The sequence below is a fragment of the Loxodonta africana genome, chromosome 18 (assembly GCF_030014295.1).
Source record: "Loxodonta africana isolate mLoxAfr1 chromosome 18, mLoxAfr1.hap2, whole genome shotgun sequence".
Classification (NCBI taxonomy): Eukaryota; Metazoa; Chordata; class Mammalia; order Proboscidea; family Elephantidae; genus Loxodonta; species Loxodonta africana.
The window spans coordinates 30992286-31010925 of NC_087359.1; the positions used below are offsets into that span (position 1 = coordinate 30992286).

Sequence of the window (18640 nt, forward strand, 5' to 3'; positions counted from 1 at the left end):
GAACTGTTTTCTTCCCACTTCTGACGTAACATTTCATCTTTAAGAAACCGAAAACATCACCCCCCAAAACTCCTGTTGTCATGCTTTCTTGATACTCTTTTCTTCATGTTGCCTTTATTGTAGGCATCTTTTGAGGTTGTAGCCCAGAATCTGACCTGCTTTTATATTCCTCTAACTTAACTGTACCGTTTATTTCGCTCAGAATCTAGTTAGCTGCTAGACTCTTCTTTGCTATCTACAGATGACTTTAAGACCTTTCTATCTCACTTTGTTCAGTTGTGTATATCTTGTTCTCTGGAGGGCATTTCCAATTAGATGTCCTGTTAACATTTTAATCTTATCATGATAGAAATTTTTTAAAAAATTTCCCTTGTATCTTTTTCCTTTTCCAGCATCCTCATCATAACTGCAAGGATATATCCTATCTTCGCTGTTACTTTCCCCTTCCACTTGGAGACAGCAATCAAATCTAGGATTCTGCCTTTTAGTTAATCACCACTCGCATCACCAAAGCTGTTTGTACAGATTCTGTTCACCACATTTATGTACCATTGTTTGTTTCTCACTGACCTTCCAACTGCATAGTTCTCCTTTTTCACCCTAAAGTGAAGATAAAAATCATCTCACATGGTCTCGGGGAACATCTAGCTCAATTGCCATAACATAGTTTATAAAGCAAATGTTCTACATTTTACTTTGGTGAGTAGTGTCTGGGGTCTTAAAAGCTTGTGAGCAGCCATCTAAGATACTCCACTAGTCTCACTTCATCGGGAGCAAGGAAGAATGAAGAAAACCAAAGACACAAAGAAAAGATTAGTCCAAAGAACTAACTAATGGAGTACAACTACCAGAGCCTCTACCAGACTGAGTCCAGTACAACTAGATGGTATCCGACTACCACCACCAACGCTTTGACTAGGATCACAATAGAGGATCCTGGACAGAGCTGGAAAAAAATGTAGAACACAATTCTAACTCAACAAGAAAAGATCAGACTTACTGGCCTGACTGAGACTGGAGAAACCCTGAGAGTGTGGCCCACAGGCACCCTTTTAGCTCAGCACTGAAGTCACTCCTGAGATTCACCCTTCAGCCAAAGATTAGACAGGCCCATAAAATAAAACAAGACTAAAGGGACAGGGACACACCAGCTCATGGGCAAGGACTAGAAGGCAGGAGGGGACAGGAAAGCTGGTAATATGTAACCCAAGGTTGAAAAGGGAGAGTGTTGACATGTCGTGGGGTTGGTAGCCAGTGTCAGAAAACAATATGTGTACTAACTGTTTAATAAGAAGCTAGTTCGTAAACCTTCATCTAAAGTACAATTTAAAAAAAAAAAAGGTAAAATCATCTTGAAGACAAAGCATTTTGCTTTTGCAAATCCTTTTATGAGTGCCTCTGTTTTAAGGCCTGCTTCTGAATTGCAGTCTCTGTCATGATATTATTATAACTTCTACTTCTCATTTTAGGTAAATTTAGTTATCCCTTCTATAGGGCCTTGATTCCCTCTGACCTCAGCAGGTACTCCTGCATGCTTCTAAGTTTTTCTGTGTTAGGCTCTCTCTCCTCCCTTGTATAAGTTTAGTTCAGGAACAATTTCTCATACCCACAGGCAAGTATAGTACTGTTAGTAAGGAGGACCTGAAGTTGTATTTGCAGATGATATGATTGTCTACCTAGAAAATTCAGAAGAATCAGCTAAAAAAAAAGTAGATGTTAAAGTAAGAGAGTTGAAGTGGATAGATACAATGTAAATATACAAAAATTAATGTATTTCTTTGTGCTTATATACTGTTTATGAAGTATAGTGGAAAAATCCCATTCACAATTGCATCAAAAACTCATTAATAGGAATCTTTATGAAGAAATTTATATGGTAAAAACTGCAGAACTTCTTTGGGAGACATAAAAGACTGGAATAATTAGATATTATTCTCCTTAGAGGAGTCCTGGTGGTACAGTGATTACGTGCTTGGCTGCTGCCTTAGTCATCTAGTGCTGCTGGAACAGAAATACCACATGTGGATGGCTTTAACAAAGAGAAGTTTATTGTCTCAGAGTCGAGTAGGCTACAAGTCCAAATTCAGGGCATCAGCTCCAGGGGAAGGCTATCTCTTTCTCTGTTGGCTCTGGAGGAAGGTCCTTGTGATGCATCAGTCTTCCTTTGGTCTGGGAGCATCTCAGCTCAGGAACCTGAGGTCCAAAGGATGCACTCTACTCTTAGTGCTGCTTTCTTGGTGGTATGAAATCCCCAACTCTCTGCTTATTTCACTTTCCTTTTATCTCTTAAGAGATGAAAGGTGGTGCAGGCCAAAACCCAGGGAAACTCCGTTTATATCGGATCAGGGATGTGACCTGGTAAGGCCGTTACAATCCCACCCTAATCCTCTTTAATATAAAATTACAATCACAAAATGGAGGACAACCACAGAATAGTGGGAATCATGGCCTAACCAAGTTAATACACACATTTTTGGGGGGACATAATTCAATCCATGACAGCTGCTAACTGAAAGGTTGGTGGTTCGAACCCACCACTGGCTTCTCAGGAGAAAAGACCTGGTGATCTGCTCGCATAAAGATTACAGCCTAGGAAACTCTATGGGGCAGTTCTACTCTGTCACATGGGGTCCCTGTCAGTTGGAATCAACTTGATGGCACACAATAACTTATTTTCCTTAAGAAGACTGACTATGCTATAATAATGTTAGTACTTTCTAAGCTAATTTAGAGATATAGTCTAATTTCAATCAAAATTTGGATTGCTTTTTACTTTTCATTTTTTGTTTTTAGTAGATGGAGGTTGTTTTTACTGCGATAGAATGATTTTAATGTTCACCTGAAAGTAACCAAACCAACTAAACCCACTGCCGTCAAGTTGATTCTGACTCATAGCAACCCTATAGGACGGAGTAGAACTGCCCCATAGGGATTCCAAGGCTGCCACATCTTCTCCTGCAGAGCAGCTGGTGAGCTCGAACATGACCTTTCAGTTAGCCAAGCACTTTAACCACTGTGCCACCTGGGCTCCTCTGGAAGTAAACACAGTTGAAAGTACCCAAGACAATTATGAAAAAGAAGGATAATATGTGGAGGGAAAAGCTTGCCCTACCAAATATTAAAATATACTACAAAGATTAAAAAACAGAACGAATTGGTTGCTGTCGAGTGGATTCCAACTCATAGTGACCCTGTAAGACAGCGTAGATCTGCCCCATGGTGTTTCCAAGGAGTACCTAGCTGGTCGATTTGAAATGCTGACCTTTTGATTAGCAGCCAAGCTCTTAGCCACTGGGCCACCAGGGCTCCACTACAAAGATGAGGAGATTAAAATATGTATGAATTCACGGAATAGAGTAAAAATAGACAGCCTATAATAATCACGTATTTTATAATTAAAAACGACCAAAAAAAACAACAATTTTAAATTATTTTCAAAGAACTGGCCATGCTCAAGAGAATGCAAGATACAATGAAATTCTGATTTTTTAATTAATATAAATTTAAAATATAGAATTAAATCCACAGGGTGTTAACAGCATATATCTCCAGATGATATAATTTATTTTTGTTTTATGATTTTTACTCATTTCGCATCTACTACTTTTTACAATAAAAGGGAAAAAATCTCTCATAAAAAAAAAAATCATACTTCGCCGGAGACTTAATCTCATTATGCCCATCATTTAATTTTATATGTCATCATGGAAACCCTGGTGGTATAGTGCTTAAGAGCTACGTCTGCTAACCAGAAGGTCAGCAGTTCAAATCCACGAGCCGTTCCTTGGAAACTATGGGGCAGTTCCACTCTGGCCTGTGGGGTCACTATGAGTTGGACTCAACCTGACAGCAATGGGTTTGGGGTGTTTTTTTTGGTATATGTTGTTAAATTTAGGTTGAGTTCATTCTCTCTGTTTTGGCTTTTTTTTTTTTTGTTTTAACCTCTAATGTTCTTTTTTGTCTAAAAAAAGGAGAAGAAAAGAGAATTTCTGGAGTGCACTTCTCCGTTTGGTCCCTAATAGGAGACTAAATTATTTAAATGCAAGTTGTTAGAAGATCCATGTTAATATAACCTAATGAATTATTAGCATCTAAAAGTATTTGCATCTTTTAAAGATTTAAAATATATAACCTGATTACTTTTAATGAAGACTGTATTTCCAATAAACAAAAACAGAAATTGCTACACAGAAGAAATGAGACTTCCTTGACCATGTTCTCACTTTATTGTTAAGTAGTCAATTTTCATGTCATGTCAGTGAATATGAATCCTTTCTCTATTTGCCCGATTCCCACCCAGCGTCTAGGTAGAGTTAATGCTGAGCTATATCCTATGACAAAACAAACATTAAATTTTCTGCTTCTGGGACAATCCTCTCATCAAAACTTAGGGAAAATGAGATGGACAGGCCACACACTGAGGAAATGCATCTGATAAATATGAGAGTTCTTCTTTCAAACAGTGAGATATAGAAATGGCGAAAATTAACATTTACTTATTTAATGGACTATTCACTTTCCTCAGATACAGTGTGTATTTTTGTCTGATGGCTGTTAAATATGAGGTCCGGAACGCCTATTCAGTTTGCAGAATTCTGAGAATGCAGTTCTAGCACCTTTAAGAGGACAACCATGATTATACTTGCTACATTTATTAGTCAAAATGGAGCAAAGTCAATCTGTTGAAAGTTTTGTTTTGCTTTTTTGATTAGTTTGTTTAATGATAACATTCAAGTTTTGACCTTTCATATAATTTCCTCCCTTAATAGCTTGGTGCTAACAGTGGTTTGCACATCATCATCTTTGATGAAATCGATGCCATCTGCAAGCAAAGAGGGAGCATGGCTGGCAGCACAGGAGTTCATGACACTGTTGTCAACCAGTTACTGTCCAAAATTGATGGGGTGGAGCAACTGAACAACATCCTAGTCATTGGTATGTTTACTGAAAAAAATAAAAGTACTGTGGTTTTAAAAACATGAGATACATAGGTTCTGAATTAAGACCTGTATAGGTTGTTATTATACTCTTTTTCCAGTGTTTCAAATTAGAATCAAGTGATACTGAAGAATTTGGCTATTTTAAGGTCTAGACTCAATAGAATGAATAAAAGATGGACTTTAGTGACGCATGAGTTTATGCTTATAGTGCACCAGAGGTGAAAGGCAGTAAAGTGTAATTAATGAATGCAGTGATTTTCAAACTAGGTCCTAAAGGCCTCCATCCTCAGAGGTGCTTCCAGGTCAGTGAGGGCCAGGGAGTGCCCTTCAGATCCTGTATCCCTGTTATAACTTCTTTTAACTGTTATATGTACCAAGGTTCTTCTTAAGGTTATTTTTGAAAAAGAACTGTACTTTTATGAAGGTCAAAAACTGCTGGCCTGGTAGGAAGGAAAGGGACTTTGGAGTTAGACAGTTTATGTTCACATTGTTCTCTACCATTTTGTCAAGTTACTTACTGTCTCTGAACCTTAAATTTTCTTTCTAAATATTTGAAGTTTTCGTTGCAGTCCTATTCCACTGGAATGTACAACAGTGAAATACTAGATAATTTTCATTAGAATAGGTCAAGAAGCAATGATATTTTTATTTGAAATTAATTTGGTTTTCTATTTGACTCTTATAAAATGTGATCTTAGCTTGTCAGGGAAATTACTGTCCTTACATATCATGAAGAAAATTTTTCATTTATTTTTGAACCCTGATAATTTGTCTTTTTTTTTTTCCCAACATCTGTGTCCAGGAATGACCAACAGACCAGATCTGATAGATGAGGCTCTCCTTCGACCTGGAAGGCTGGAAGTTAAGATGGAGATAGGTAAGCAGACCTGTCACTGATCAGAGACACTGACCATTTAGCAGGAGCAAAGTCATATACTTTTGTTATAAAAGTTGTTTGTTAAAAAGGTGGATGTCATGAGAAGCAGATATTTAAATGCTTATGTACCTGTAAGAAAAACATTTGGATTATAATGCTGATGGTGCTTTTGAAACTAGGAAAATGTCTGTTATATGTTTTGTTTTTTCAGGCTTACCGGATGAGAAAGGTCGACTACAGATCCTTCACATCCACACAGCAAGGATGAGAGGACATCACTTACTCTCCGCTGATGTAGATATTAAAGAACTGGCTGTGGAGACCAAGAATTTCAGCGGTGCTGAGCTGGAGGGTCTGGTGCGAGCAGCACAGTCCACTGCCATGAATAGACACATAAAGGTCAGTGAAAACAACCCAGTAGATCAGCGGTTTGCAGCCCTATAAATACCACACTGGCATTCTGCCTCTTTCCTTTCAAGCATGCCAAGGGCTAGGTAATGCTGACTTTTGATGGAGAAGAGAGATGGTAAAAGGAATAGGAATTAATTGTCAAGTGCAAATCCTCAGAGTAGCAGAAAGGAAGATCATGGTAGCATTGGCCCCATGGTAACCACTGGCCCATCTACCTTAGGTTGCCACCATCTGACAGATATGTGAAGATGAAGACTTGTGTTGAATTGTAACATGTCATAGGAAGTTAGATTTTTTACATACTAGAACTGTGAGAGTTGCTTCATCCAGCAAATATATTGAATATCTGCTTTTTTGAGGTTGTAATCTGGAGACACAAAGATAAATACAACATAGCTTCTTCCCTCAAGTAGTTCAGAGTCAGGGAAGCAGGCACGATAGCAAATTAGTACAATCAGTGATTGATACTATTGTAGAAATATGTTCCAGGGTACTTTCATTTTGATGTGAGTAAGGGCCTGTTCTTGAGCCTTTACCACCCACTCTCCTCTTGAGGTTTTAGTTACCGCTTGGAGATGGATGACTCCCAGGTTATGTCTCATTTGTTGAAAGTGTCTGCCTCCCATTTTCAGACTCATAGTAGATACTTCTACCTGGATTTTATCAAGTCTCAAATTTAATATTCCATACCAAATACACTGTCTTTTTTCCTACTTTCCTTCTACTCCTATTTCCCTGCTTATCCTGATTTCCCAAGCTTAAGACTTCAGGATTATCTTTATTCCTGCCACTCTTCTGTGTCCTACATCAGGTCTTTGCCGGATTTTGTTGGTTCTATCTCGGCAATATTTTTCAGCCCTCACTGCCGATACCCACCTTCTGTTTGATTAACCTCCTTTCTGAAAAAAAGGAGATTAATACGGTTCTCTGTTCAAAAACTTTCATACTATTCTGTTCAGAACCTTTCCATGAGTCCCCATTGTCTGCAGAACAAAGTACACGCTTCTCACCTTGGGCTTGAAGGCCCTCTAGATCGGACCCTAAACTGGCCTTTCCAGATGTATTCCTAATTATTCTCCATACACTTCAGCCAAACTGAAATACTCACCAGTCATCAGACATTATTTTTCCACTTCTCTGCTTTTGTTCTTCTTACTTCATTGAAAACCTTTACCCTCCATGTTTACTATCTTTTCAATATCTGGTTCATATGCTACCACCTTCCTCAAATCTTTTCTGATTCTCCCTTTCCAGAATGATGTACTTCTTCATTCTTGAAATATTCATGTGTCGTTTATGGTACCTTCAGTTGACCTTGGCGCACAATAGATTTATTCAACATCTACTACATAATGGCCAGACACTGTGCTAGGAGTTAATGCTACAACTGCAAAGAAGTAAATTGCCTGCCCTTGAGCAGCTCACGGTTGAATCCTCCACATGCAACAATAGACAGTATCTGCAAGTTAAGAAAGTAGAAAGGTGTCAGATGTGGTCAGCTTGAAGGATGCAGGCAACCTTCACAGAGGAGTTTTCTGGGTAGGTGTGAGTGTCTCTTGGTGGAGTAGGGCATTTTTAGGATACCTGGGTGGCACAAACAGTTAAGCACTTGACTATTAGCTGAAAGGTTGGTGGTTCAAATCCATCCAGAGGCACCTCATAAGACAGTCCTGGCAATATGATTCTGTCTTAGTCATCTAGTGCTGCTATAACAGAAATATCACAGGTGGATGGCCTTAACAAAGAGAAATTTATCCTCTCACACTCTAGTAGGCTACAAGTCCAAATTCAAGGCTTCAGCTCCAGGGGAAGGCTTTCTCTCTCTTTCGGCTCTGGGGGAAGGTCCTTGTCATCAATCTTCCCTTGGTCTGGGAGCATCTCAGCGCAGGAACCTCAGGTGCAAAGGATGTGCTCTGCTCCCAGCCCTGCTTTCTTGGTGGTATGAGGCCCCCAACTCTTTGCTTGCTTCCCTTTTCTTTTATCTCTTGAGAGATAAAAGGTGGTACAGGCCACACCCCAGGGAAATTCCATTTACATTGGATCAGAAATGTGACCTGAGCAAAGGTGTTACGTCCCACCCTAATCCTCTTTAACCACAGGCAGAGATTATGGTTTATAACACATAGGAAGATCACAAAATGGAGGACAGCCACACAATACTGGGAATCATGGCCTAACCAAGTTGATACATATTTTTGAGGGACACAGTTCAATCCATGACAGTTTCTAAAAGGTCACAACCTTGAAAACCCTATGGAGAGTTCTACTCTGCACACTGGGGTCATATGGGGTCACCATGAGTTGGAATGAACTCAATAACAACTAACAGCAACGATAGGGCATATGCAAAGGAACAGAGACAAAATAGGATGGTGTGTTAGGGAAGTTTAGTATTGCTTCCGCATAAAAGGTAAGGGAGACGAGGTAGAGACATTGTGAGAGAGAAGTCAGGAGACTAAAGCAGGGGATGGAGCACAAAGAGTCTCTTACACTGTGCTAAGAAGTATGGACTTTTTTTCTATAAGTAGTGCTAAGCCATTGAAGAATTTTAAGAATAGCAGTGGCATAGTGTTAAAACGTAAGATCACTCTAGCACCTGTGTCTAGTAGAGTATTTAGGGGAGTGGAGTTTGGCGACACAAGACAAGAGAGAGGAACTGTTATAACAGTTCAGGCAAGGGATACTAAAATCCTGAACAGTTAGGATGAGTATATTTGAGTACATCCTATCAATGATTCTAGACCAACAGTTGGCTCCTGGACCAAATCTAGCCCACCACCTGTTCTTGTAAATAAAACTTTATTGGAACACAACCACACTCATCCATTTATGTATTGTCTGTGACTGCTTTTGTGCTACAGTGGCAGAACTAAATATTTGCAACAGAGATTACATGGCCCACAAGGCCTAAAATATCTACTATCTGGCCCTTTATAGAAAAAATAGGCAACCCCTGTTCTAGACTTTAAGTTTGTATCTTATTTATCTCTAGATCTCCCGCAGTACCCCAAATAGATCTAAGTACTGAGCACACTGTAGATGTTCAGTAATTTTTTTTTTTAGTTGTGGCAAAATATGTATAACAAAACACTTGCCATTTCAACCATTTTTATGTGTACGATTTAGTGGCATTAATTATATTCACCATGTTGTGGAACCATCGCCACTATCTATTTCCAGTTTTTTTTTTTTTCTTCATCCTTAATAGAAACTCAGTGCCTCTAAAACAAGAGCTCCCCTTTCCCTTCTGCCACCTGCCCCTGGTAACCACTAGTAAATTTTGGTCTTTATGCATTTGTCTGGAGCCATGGTGGCGAAGTGGTTAAGAGCTCAGGCTGCTAACTAAAAGGTCAGCAGTTTGAATCCACCAGCCATTCCTTGGAAACCCCATGGGGCAGTTCTACTCTTGTCTTCTAGGGTCACTATGAGTTGGAATCTACTTGATGACACACACAACAACATGCATTTGTCTAGTTTAGATATTTCATGTGAGTGGGATCATACAATATTTACCCTTTTGTGTCTAATTTTAACATTTATCAGAGCTTCATTCCTCTTTATGGCAGAGTAATATTCCATTGTATGTGTGTGCACCACATTTTGTTCATCCATTCATCTGTTAATAGATGCTTAGGCTGTATCCACCTTTTGGCAATTGTGAATAATGCTGCAGTGGACATCGGTGTACAAGTATCTGTTTGAGTTCCTGCTTTCAAGTCTTTTGGGTATATACCTAGGAATGGAATTGCTAATACAGTAATTCTGTTTAACTTTTTGAAGAACCGTCAAACTGTTTTCCCCAGCAGCTACACCATTCTACAATCTCACCAGCAATGGACAAGGTTCCATTTTTTCCATAACCTTGCCGACATTGTTTTCCATTTTTCTGATGATAATCATTCTAGTGGGGATAAAGTGGTTTCTCATCGTGGTGTAGATTTCCCTAATGACTAATGACTTTGAGCATCTTTTCATGTGCTTATTTATTGGCCATTTATATATCCTCTTTGGTAAAATGTCTGTTCTAAAGCCCTTTGCCCATTTTTTTATTGGGTTGTTGTCTTTTTGTTGTAGCAATTCTTTTATATATTCTAGATATTAAACCCTTATCAGATATATGATTCCCAAATACGTTCGTCCATCCTATAGGTTGTCTCTTCACTTTGTTCATAAAATCCTTTGATGCACAAATTTTTTAAATTTTGATGAAGCCTATTTTTTAATTTTGTCCTTTTTTGCCCATGCTTTTGGTGTCATATCTAAGAATCCATTGTCAAAAACTAGGTCCCAAAACATTACCCCTATACTTTGTTCTAAGAGTTTTATGATTTTAGTGGTAAATATTTTTTTTAATGAGTAAACTGATATATGTATTCTGACTCAAACTCTATCCATAAGCCACAATTTCCCTACATAATAGAAGTGAATTTGTTCTAGCTCAAGAATGCCTAACCTTTGGACAGGGTGGGAATACAATATTGGATACTTTATAGAATGGATCCAGTCATCCATTTAGCACCTATTTTTTCATTCTTCCACCATGGTGTAAGAAATGTTCTAGTAAGAAGAGACAGTGACCTCAAGAAAAATTGTGTGAATGATGTGATAATTGCCCCCCGCCCCATGCTGATCGTTCATTTCAAGCCACATGAATGCTTCTTGGCATAATCTACAGTAACTAGTTTACTAGTAACCATAGGTTTCTCATATGCACTGGTCACTGTATTTTTCTTTTATTTAGTCATTTATGTCGCTCTAAGCCATTATCTCACTAAGAAATATGCTTTCTTCAAGCCCGTATTGGTTATGTTTATCTACATATAAGACAATGAGGAATGGCGGAAAGATTATAGATCTCATAGTCGGAAGGTGTGGCTATGCATTACAGTTCTTTCACTTTTTTGTTTCTGACCTGTCAAGGGGAAATACCACCTATCTCGCCAGGTTTTTGTGAGGATGAAATCAAATAATGGATGTTGAAGTGCCTCATAAACTATATAAATGCTAGTTTTTATGTCCATTATTGTTGTTATTGGCTGATTTGTAAGGGTGCCATATACATCTTTTCTAATATCTGGGTTTCTGGTTTTTGTTGACTGTGTGCAGTTAATTTTTTTTTAACTGTAAAGCTAAAATTTTTGTTAACGTTGTATAAAATGTTATCCTTCAATTTTGAAAGTATGAAGTAGTACAAATAGTTGACAGTATTTCTCTCACTTTTCCATGTGGTTGAATTCACCTTGATTTAAGCTTCAGGTGATCCATATTCTTTTGTGATTAACTCTCTTTGTACCAAACAGCTTTTAATTTTTTACATTATCTGTGCACTTTCTGGAAACCCTGGTGGTGTAGTGGTTAAGCGCTACCACTGCTAAGCAAAAGCTCGGCAGTTCAAATCCACCAGACGCTCCTTGGAAACTCTATGGGGCAGTTCTACTCTGACCTATAGGGTTGCTGTCAGTCAAAATCTACTTGACAGCAATGGGTTTTTTTGTTTTTTGTTTTTTTAATGGACTATCTGGAGCCCTGGAGGTACAGTAGTTAAGAGCTACAGCTGCAAACCAAAAAGTTGGCAGTTCAAATCTACCAGCTGCTCCTTGGAAACCCTATGGAGCAGTTCTACTCTGTCCTATAGGGTCACTGTGAGTCAGAATTGACTTGACAGCAACAGGTTTGGTTGTTTTATTTTATTTTTTTAGATGGACCGTCTAGTGTAAGACACTATGTAGGCAGTTTAGGGAAAAGAAAGATGTGTAAGACACTAACCTTACATCCAAAGGAGAAATATTATGAATAATTATTTCTTTTTCTGCATTTAAAAAAAAAACTGCATTGTCAAGTGGTTTTTAAAGTTTCCCAACAAGTAAAACTCCTCAGCTAAACAAAAGATAGACTATCTTAGTCTTATTGCTGTAGATTATTCATAGCTTTAGTAGTAGTGATTGATGAATAAACGTTTAATTTGAAACTTAAAGTTGGTATAGCACTTTAAAACATCCACATCATTCAACTCCTTGTTATGATGTCCTTTCTTTGTTTTTAAAAAGCCATTACTAGTTTTGCTTCTTTTTCAAAAGATTTAGACCAAAACAAAGTCAGGTGGACTAAGCAAGGCTTCCCTATTAAATGTTTTTTTTTTTTTTTTTTTCTGAAACAAGTGGAGCAAATCTAGTCACAAAGGCCTGATGTTCATGTCATATGAACTTGAACCCATGTTGGTGGTCAACTAAAATTCATGTGACATTTGGTGGTTTTTATCTTGAAAGGAATTTCTGCTTCAGGTATAGAAGGTTCATAACCCAAATTTCTTCTGTTCTCTCATCTGCTGTAAAGAAAAAGTTAAGGAGACATACACACTTACACACCAGCTTACAACTGAACCAAAACTCTGAATTATGTTTACAGAATTTCAATAAAATTATTTCTCATTTTCTGTTGGATTTTCTATTGATTAAGGCCATTCTGCCCTTAATTTAAGAGGAATGATAAGAGCTTTGAAAGGTCACATTTAAAAGGTTATGAATTTAAGGGTGACCACTTGATATTTGCTGGTGTTGAAATACAAGTTTATTAGTTTCTGCAGGTATAAGCTGAAAGATGCTGCCTCTTTTCTATTGATTAGCTGTTATAAATAAAATGCAGGAAAAAATTCTCACTAATTCAGACAAATGAGAAAGTTTTTCTGAATGAGTAAAAGTTCAGAATTGTAGAATTTTTTTTTAATAGGATTTCACTACTTTTGATAAAATAGTAAAAATTGTCTCAGTCCTTAGAAAATTTATTTTAATGAACAGGTAGAAATAGTTGTCAGCTGGAATATTGACTATCTGCAATTAGGTAACTTCTAAAATTCCTGGAGTGCCTGAAAACAAGTCGCTTTAAAATACCTCTCCCCCAGCCGTCTTAATTTACTTTTAATTCCTTGGGTGACTGTTTTTTCAATAGTTAGTAAGAAGACAAGTTCCTCACCAGCTTCAGTCCTGAAATTTGTCTTTTTTTTTTGGTGAATGCTTAAAGATGTTTATATTACTTCATATTACTATGTTTCTGTCATTTGGATTCAGTTTTACTATAAGAACAAATTAAAATACAAAATATAGTAAAAAAGGTAAGGCTGTATAGGGAGGAGACATTTAAAATGAGGCTGATAGCTTCTTTGGCATCTTAATATGATTCTGTCAGGGTGTACTTTACTTTCACGTGAGTTTACTTCCTAGAATATGTCAGATATGTCAGACAGTTTAAATCAGCATTAAAACCCTTATTAAGGGTACCGAGGAAGGAAATTCTCTATTGACCCTTAATGGATGAAATGCGGTAATATATGTGAACATACCTTATACTATGTAAACCATATATATACTTTTTACTTATTTATATGTTGTTGTTCTGTGCCGTGGAGTCAATTCCAACTCACAGCAACCTAATGTGACAGAGAGAACTCCTCCATAGGGTTTCCTAGGCTGTAATCTTTACAGGAGCAGATCGCCAGGTCTTTTCTCCCACGGAATCACTGGTGGGTTTGGACCTCCACCCTTTCGGTTAGCAGCCAAGTGCTTAACCATTGCACCACCAGAGCTTCCTCTTATTTATATGGACAACAGTGTATATATATACAATATATATACTGTTACTATGAGTCAGAACCGACTCAACAGCACCTTAACAACAGCAACAAAAAACCAAACCCACTATTGTCGAGTCGATTCCGACTCATAGTGACACTGTAGGGTGGCGTAGAACTGCCCCATAGGGTTTCTAAGGAGCACCTGGTGGATTTGAACTGCTGACCTTTTGGTTAGCAACCGTAGCTCTTAACCACTACACCACCAGCGTTTTCCACCTAAGAACAACAACGTATATACAGTGGCGTCTACTTCCGACAAATCAGCCATTGAAAATCCTACAGAGCATAGTTGTGCTTTGACACTTGTGGGGTCGCCATGAGTTGAAATCAACTCGATGGCAACTGGTTTATATATGTACTGTATAAACTATCCTTTATACTATATGAACACATTTTATACTTACGCGCTATAAAGCACTGTATAGATTTGTATATTCTGAACTGGGTATCGTAATTCTTTCATAGAGTTGCCTGTTTCCTGTGACACCATTTCCTTTTTTTTTAACCTGGAAATGTGAACTGAATGTGATTAATATTTATCAAATGCCTAATATGTACCAATGAAAACCTTATTAATTTAAATGCTAACTGTTCTATTTATTTAAGTAGAATATTTATCTATTTAAATGTTACTTGTTTCTTTGTTTTTAAAAGTACAGAAGTCATACATGAATACATTCTCTTTATAAAAGAGTCAAAGATGCAAAAATATGTAGGGAAAAGTGAGAAAGGCCATCTCTAGCATCACTTCTCTTTTGCTCCCCAGAGATAACCAACATTTGGGATATACCTTTGTAGTTTATTTTCTCTATGTACATGTACATATGTACTTTAAAAAAAAAACAAAACATTAATGGGATTATGCTACATATATTGTACTGCAACTTGCACTTTTTACTTGACAATATGTCTTAGATAGGTTTCCATATCAGTACATGTAAATCTCCTTCATTATTTTGGACAAATGTACAGCATTCGAGAATAGTATTACGTAATTTAAAATATAAGATCCACAAAAGTAGGGACCTTGTGTGTTTTATTCACTGCTATGTCTCATTGCTTAGAATGGTGCTTGGTACATTGTAGGTGCTCAGTAAATTTAATGAATGATTTATTTAATGTATAGATTATTTCTGGTTGTGACGAGTAAAATAATCCTGCTACAAAAATGCTTGCAGATGCCTCCCTATGTACACGTGGAAATCTTTTTCTAGGGTAGATATCCAGGTGTATTTTTGGAGACGTGATTTCATTGTCTTCTAGTTTCCGGTATTGCCTGTGAGAGGTATCACGCCAATTTAATCTGGTTTCTTTGCAGGTAACCTGTTTTTGTCTCCCAGAAAGGTTCTAGGACTTTCTCTTCATCTTTGGTGGTCTGAAAGTTTACAACAGTATGTCTAGACAGATGTGGGTTTCTTTTCATTTATCCTAATCAGCACTCATTGGACTCTTTATAAACGGCAAAGACACACTTTTCTTCGGCTGTGGAAAATATTTTTGTCTTCTCTTACTGTTTTTCTCTGTCATTCTTTCTTTTCTGTCCTTCTGAGACTCTTGTTAGATCAGTATTGCAGCTCCTGGATGTATCTTCCATGCCTGTTAACCTTCCTGACTCACTTTCTGTCATTTCATGGGATTCGGGGCAGGGAGGGAGATGAATAAATGTGTTCAGCTGGCCATCTTGATCCAATTTCTTGACATAGTTCTTTCTATCCCGTGAGGCCAACTTAAAAAAGAAAAAAGAAAAAAAATACCTGTCATTTTATCTGTTTCAGCAGTCTGTTCCTAAAGGAACACGACTCATATTTTATAATAATCAATGGAAGATTAAAATTTAACACGTTTTAGTTTTATAGCCTTTTTTTTAAGAGACCTTTTTTTTTTTTTTTTTAATCCACGATACCAGTTTAAAAAGCAGACTCTTGCCTTATGCTATTGGTAGTGAGCCCAGTCACATTAAAAAATGTATTGGTATCTCAGCCAGTCATCAGGTCCGGGCAGCCCCAAATGCAGATGAAGGCCTTGATGCATCTCCAGATGTCTGCTTTAAGTATTAGCTCCAGGTGCAGTAAGCAGAATATTTGGAGCTGGGCATATAGATTCTCAGGCAAAGTATGAGTACAGATCGAAGTGTTAGGGCCTTGGTCTTCTAGAGGAATGGTTTTCAAACGTGGTTGAGCATCAGAATCACTTGTGTGGCACTTTGTAAAAATATACGTGCCTGGGCATTGCTGGACCTGTTAAATCAAAACCTGAGGGAGTGGCTGGACTTCTGTATTTTCTAAAGGCTCTGGAGGTTATCCTGATGTGCAGCCAAGGTTGAGGACCACTGTTCTTAAAGACCCTCTCTACATATTTCCTCCTACTCATGCCTCATTTTTTATAAATAGCTACATAGTCTTCTTTGGTACAGCGGAGTCATCATTTACTTAAGTGGTCCCCTCTCGGTAGACTTTTAATTTGCTTCTAGTCTTCTGCTGTTACATATATCTGTAGTAGATATCCTTGTATGTATAACCTTGTGTGCATTTGTGAATGTATTTATGGGACAAATTCCTAGAAGTGGAATTGTTCAGGCAAAGGGTATACAGTGACAGCCAGAGCTTGGCAGGACTGCCTTGTTTTTCCGGGACTCACAAGTTTTCCACCTTTGACAGGGTGCAGTTACTACTTTTCTGTCACTCTCTATTTAGTGGAAAATATTTTGAGTTTTCCTTCTCTGACAGGTTTCTACCTTATACAGGCTCTGGCTTTCACAGATTTTACTGTATGTATTTGTAAATTTGAGAGATACAATTTTTGTCTGTGAAAGTGTGCTTTGTAAATCCTCAGGTGTTATATTCTTAGGCTGGAAATATTCTTAAATCTTGAAAGTCCTTACTTTTTGTTTTCTTTCCTAACTAGGCCAGTACTAAAGTAGAAGTGGACATGGAGAAAGCAGAGAGCCTGCAGGTGACAAGAGGAGACTTCCTTGCTTCTTTGGAGAATGATATCAAACCAGTGAGTATGCATATTGAGTGATGTGTAAACCAAAAAAATAAAATAAGAGAATAATAAGTGCCTTTTTTTTTTAACCCAGTGTTATAGAAGGTTATGTCATGTGTCATTTTATAAAATTAGAAAATCTTAGTGTTGAAAGTGCCCAGCGTAAGAATCATTTATATAATATCCCTGATGGCTAGATGATTAGCCAATATTTACCTAAATATTTCTCATGATATGGAGTTCACCATCTTATAAGGCAGCCCATTCAATTTTGAGACTTTCTAATTATTAGTTCTTACTTTATATTGAACTTGTTTTCCCATTTGTTCTTATGCAATATGAAGCTATGGAAACCTAAATTCACTCCATCCTCCAACTGTCAGCTATTAGGATATTTAAAATTAACTATCATGTCCTTCTCTCTCTCTCATACCTTTCCCCAACCTCCTCCCAGGCAACCTTTTTTTTTTTTAATAGTTTTTATTGTGCTTTAAGTGAAAGTTTACAAATAAGTCAGTCTGTCACATATAAACTTAAGTACACCTTACTACATACTCCCATTTACTCTCCCCCTAATGAGTCAGCCTGCTCCCTCCTTCCAGTCTCTCCTTTCATGACCGTTTTACCAGTTTCTAACCCTTTCTACCCTCCCATCTCCCCTCCAGACAGAAGATGCCAACACAGTCCCAAGTGTCCTACTGATAAAAGTAGCTCACTCTTCATCAGCATCTCTCTCCAACTGTCTCCAATTGTCCAGTCCCCTCCATGTCTGATGAGTTGTCTTCGGGAATGCCAGGCAACGTTTTTTCTTACTAGTTCTTCTAACTGCCATGGTTTCTAAGGCTCTTAACCACCCTAAAAAAAAAAAAAAAAAATTTAATAAAAATGTGTCCGTATTCTTAAAAGGAGAGTCCCTGGGTGGTATAAATGGTTAACACACTCGGCTCCTAATCAAAAGGTTGAAGGTTTGGGTCCACCCAGAGGTGCCTTGGAAGAAAGACCTGGCAATCTACTTCCTAAAAATCGGCCATTGAAAACCCAATGCACCACAGTTCTACTGTGACACACATGGAGTCACCATGAATTGGAATCTAGTCAGTGGCAATTGGTTTATTCTAAAGTATACTCAAAACTGAATAGTCATAGTTGGAGCTTTAGAATACAGTATAAGACCATTAACCCATTTTCCTATTAAAAAACTACCCATGTTTGAATAACTATTATTCAGAGTCCTATATTAGTATAAAACAAACTGTGTATGTTTGTTTTTCTTTCTTAAGTGAACCTGAGCACAGAATTGGATTAATCTTGGTCTTTGATCCGTGACACACTGTTGTCATTAGTCTATACACAGGTTCTGTGTTACTTGTCTTATTTAAAAATAATATGAGGACACTCATGAGCTGCCTCCAGGCTAATAACACGAATGTTGACAATATCACATATCTACCTGTGTTTCTCTTATTCAGTCCCCCTCCCTCTCTTCACTTTAGGTAACCATCGTTTCTGAGTTTTGTAATCCATTGGTTTTCTTTCAGTTGTTTTATGAACTTTATAAAAAAAGAATTATGGTATATGCCGTCTTTTGGACTTGATATTTTGTTAAATATTTTATTACCAAGAGTCATCTGTATGGTTTTCTATACTTGTATATCATTATCTTCATTGCTGAATAGCATTTCATTGTGTGTCTACCACAATTTATCCATTTTTGTGTTAGTAGGCATTTGAACTGTTACTAGTTTTTTTTATTATAAACAAGTGCTGCTGTAAGCATTTTTAACAAGTTTCTCTTATATA

The 18640-nt window shown here is 37.5% G+C and overlaps 1 protein-coding gene across 1 annotated transcript in view; it reads left to right on the forward strand.

The window, feature by feature from the left end:
• NSF (N-ethylmaleimide sensitive factor, vesicle fusing ATPase) overlaps positions 1 to 18640 on the forward strand; it is a 164371-nt gene that overhangs the window by 91448 nt on the left and 54283 nt on the right. The window contains exons 10-13 of the mRNA XM_003414511.4: positions 4770 to 4935; positions 5743 to 5817; positions 6029 to 6216; positions 16760 to 16855. Coding sequence (XP_003414559.2) covers positions 4770 to 4935; positions 5743 to 5817; positions 6029 to 6216; positions 16760 to 16855 — 525 coding nt within the window. The remainder of the gene's footprint in view (positions 1 to 4769; positions 4936 to 5742; positions 5818 to 6028; positions 6217 to 16759; positions 16856 to 18640) is intronic.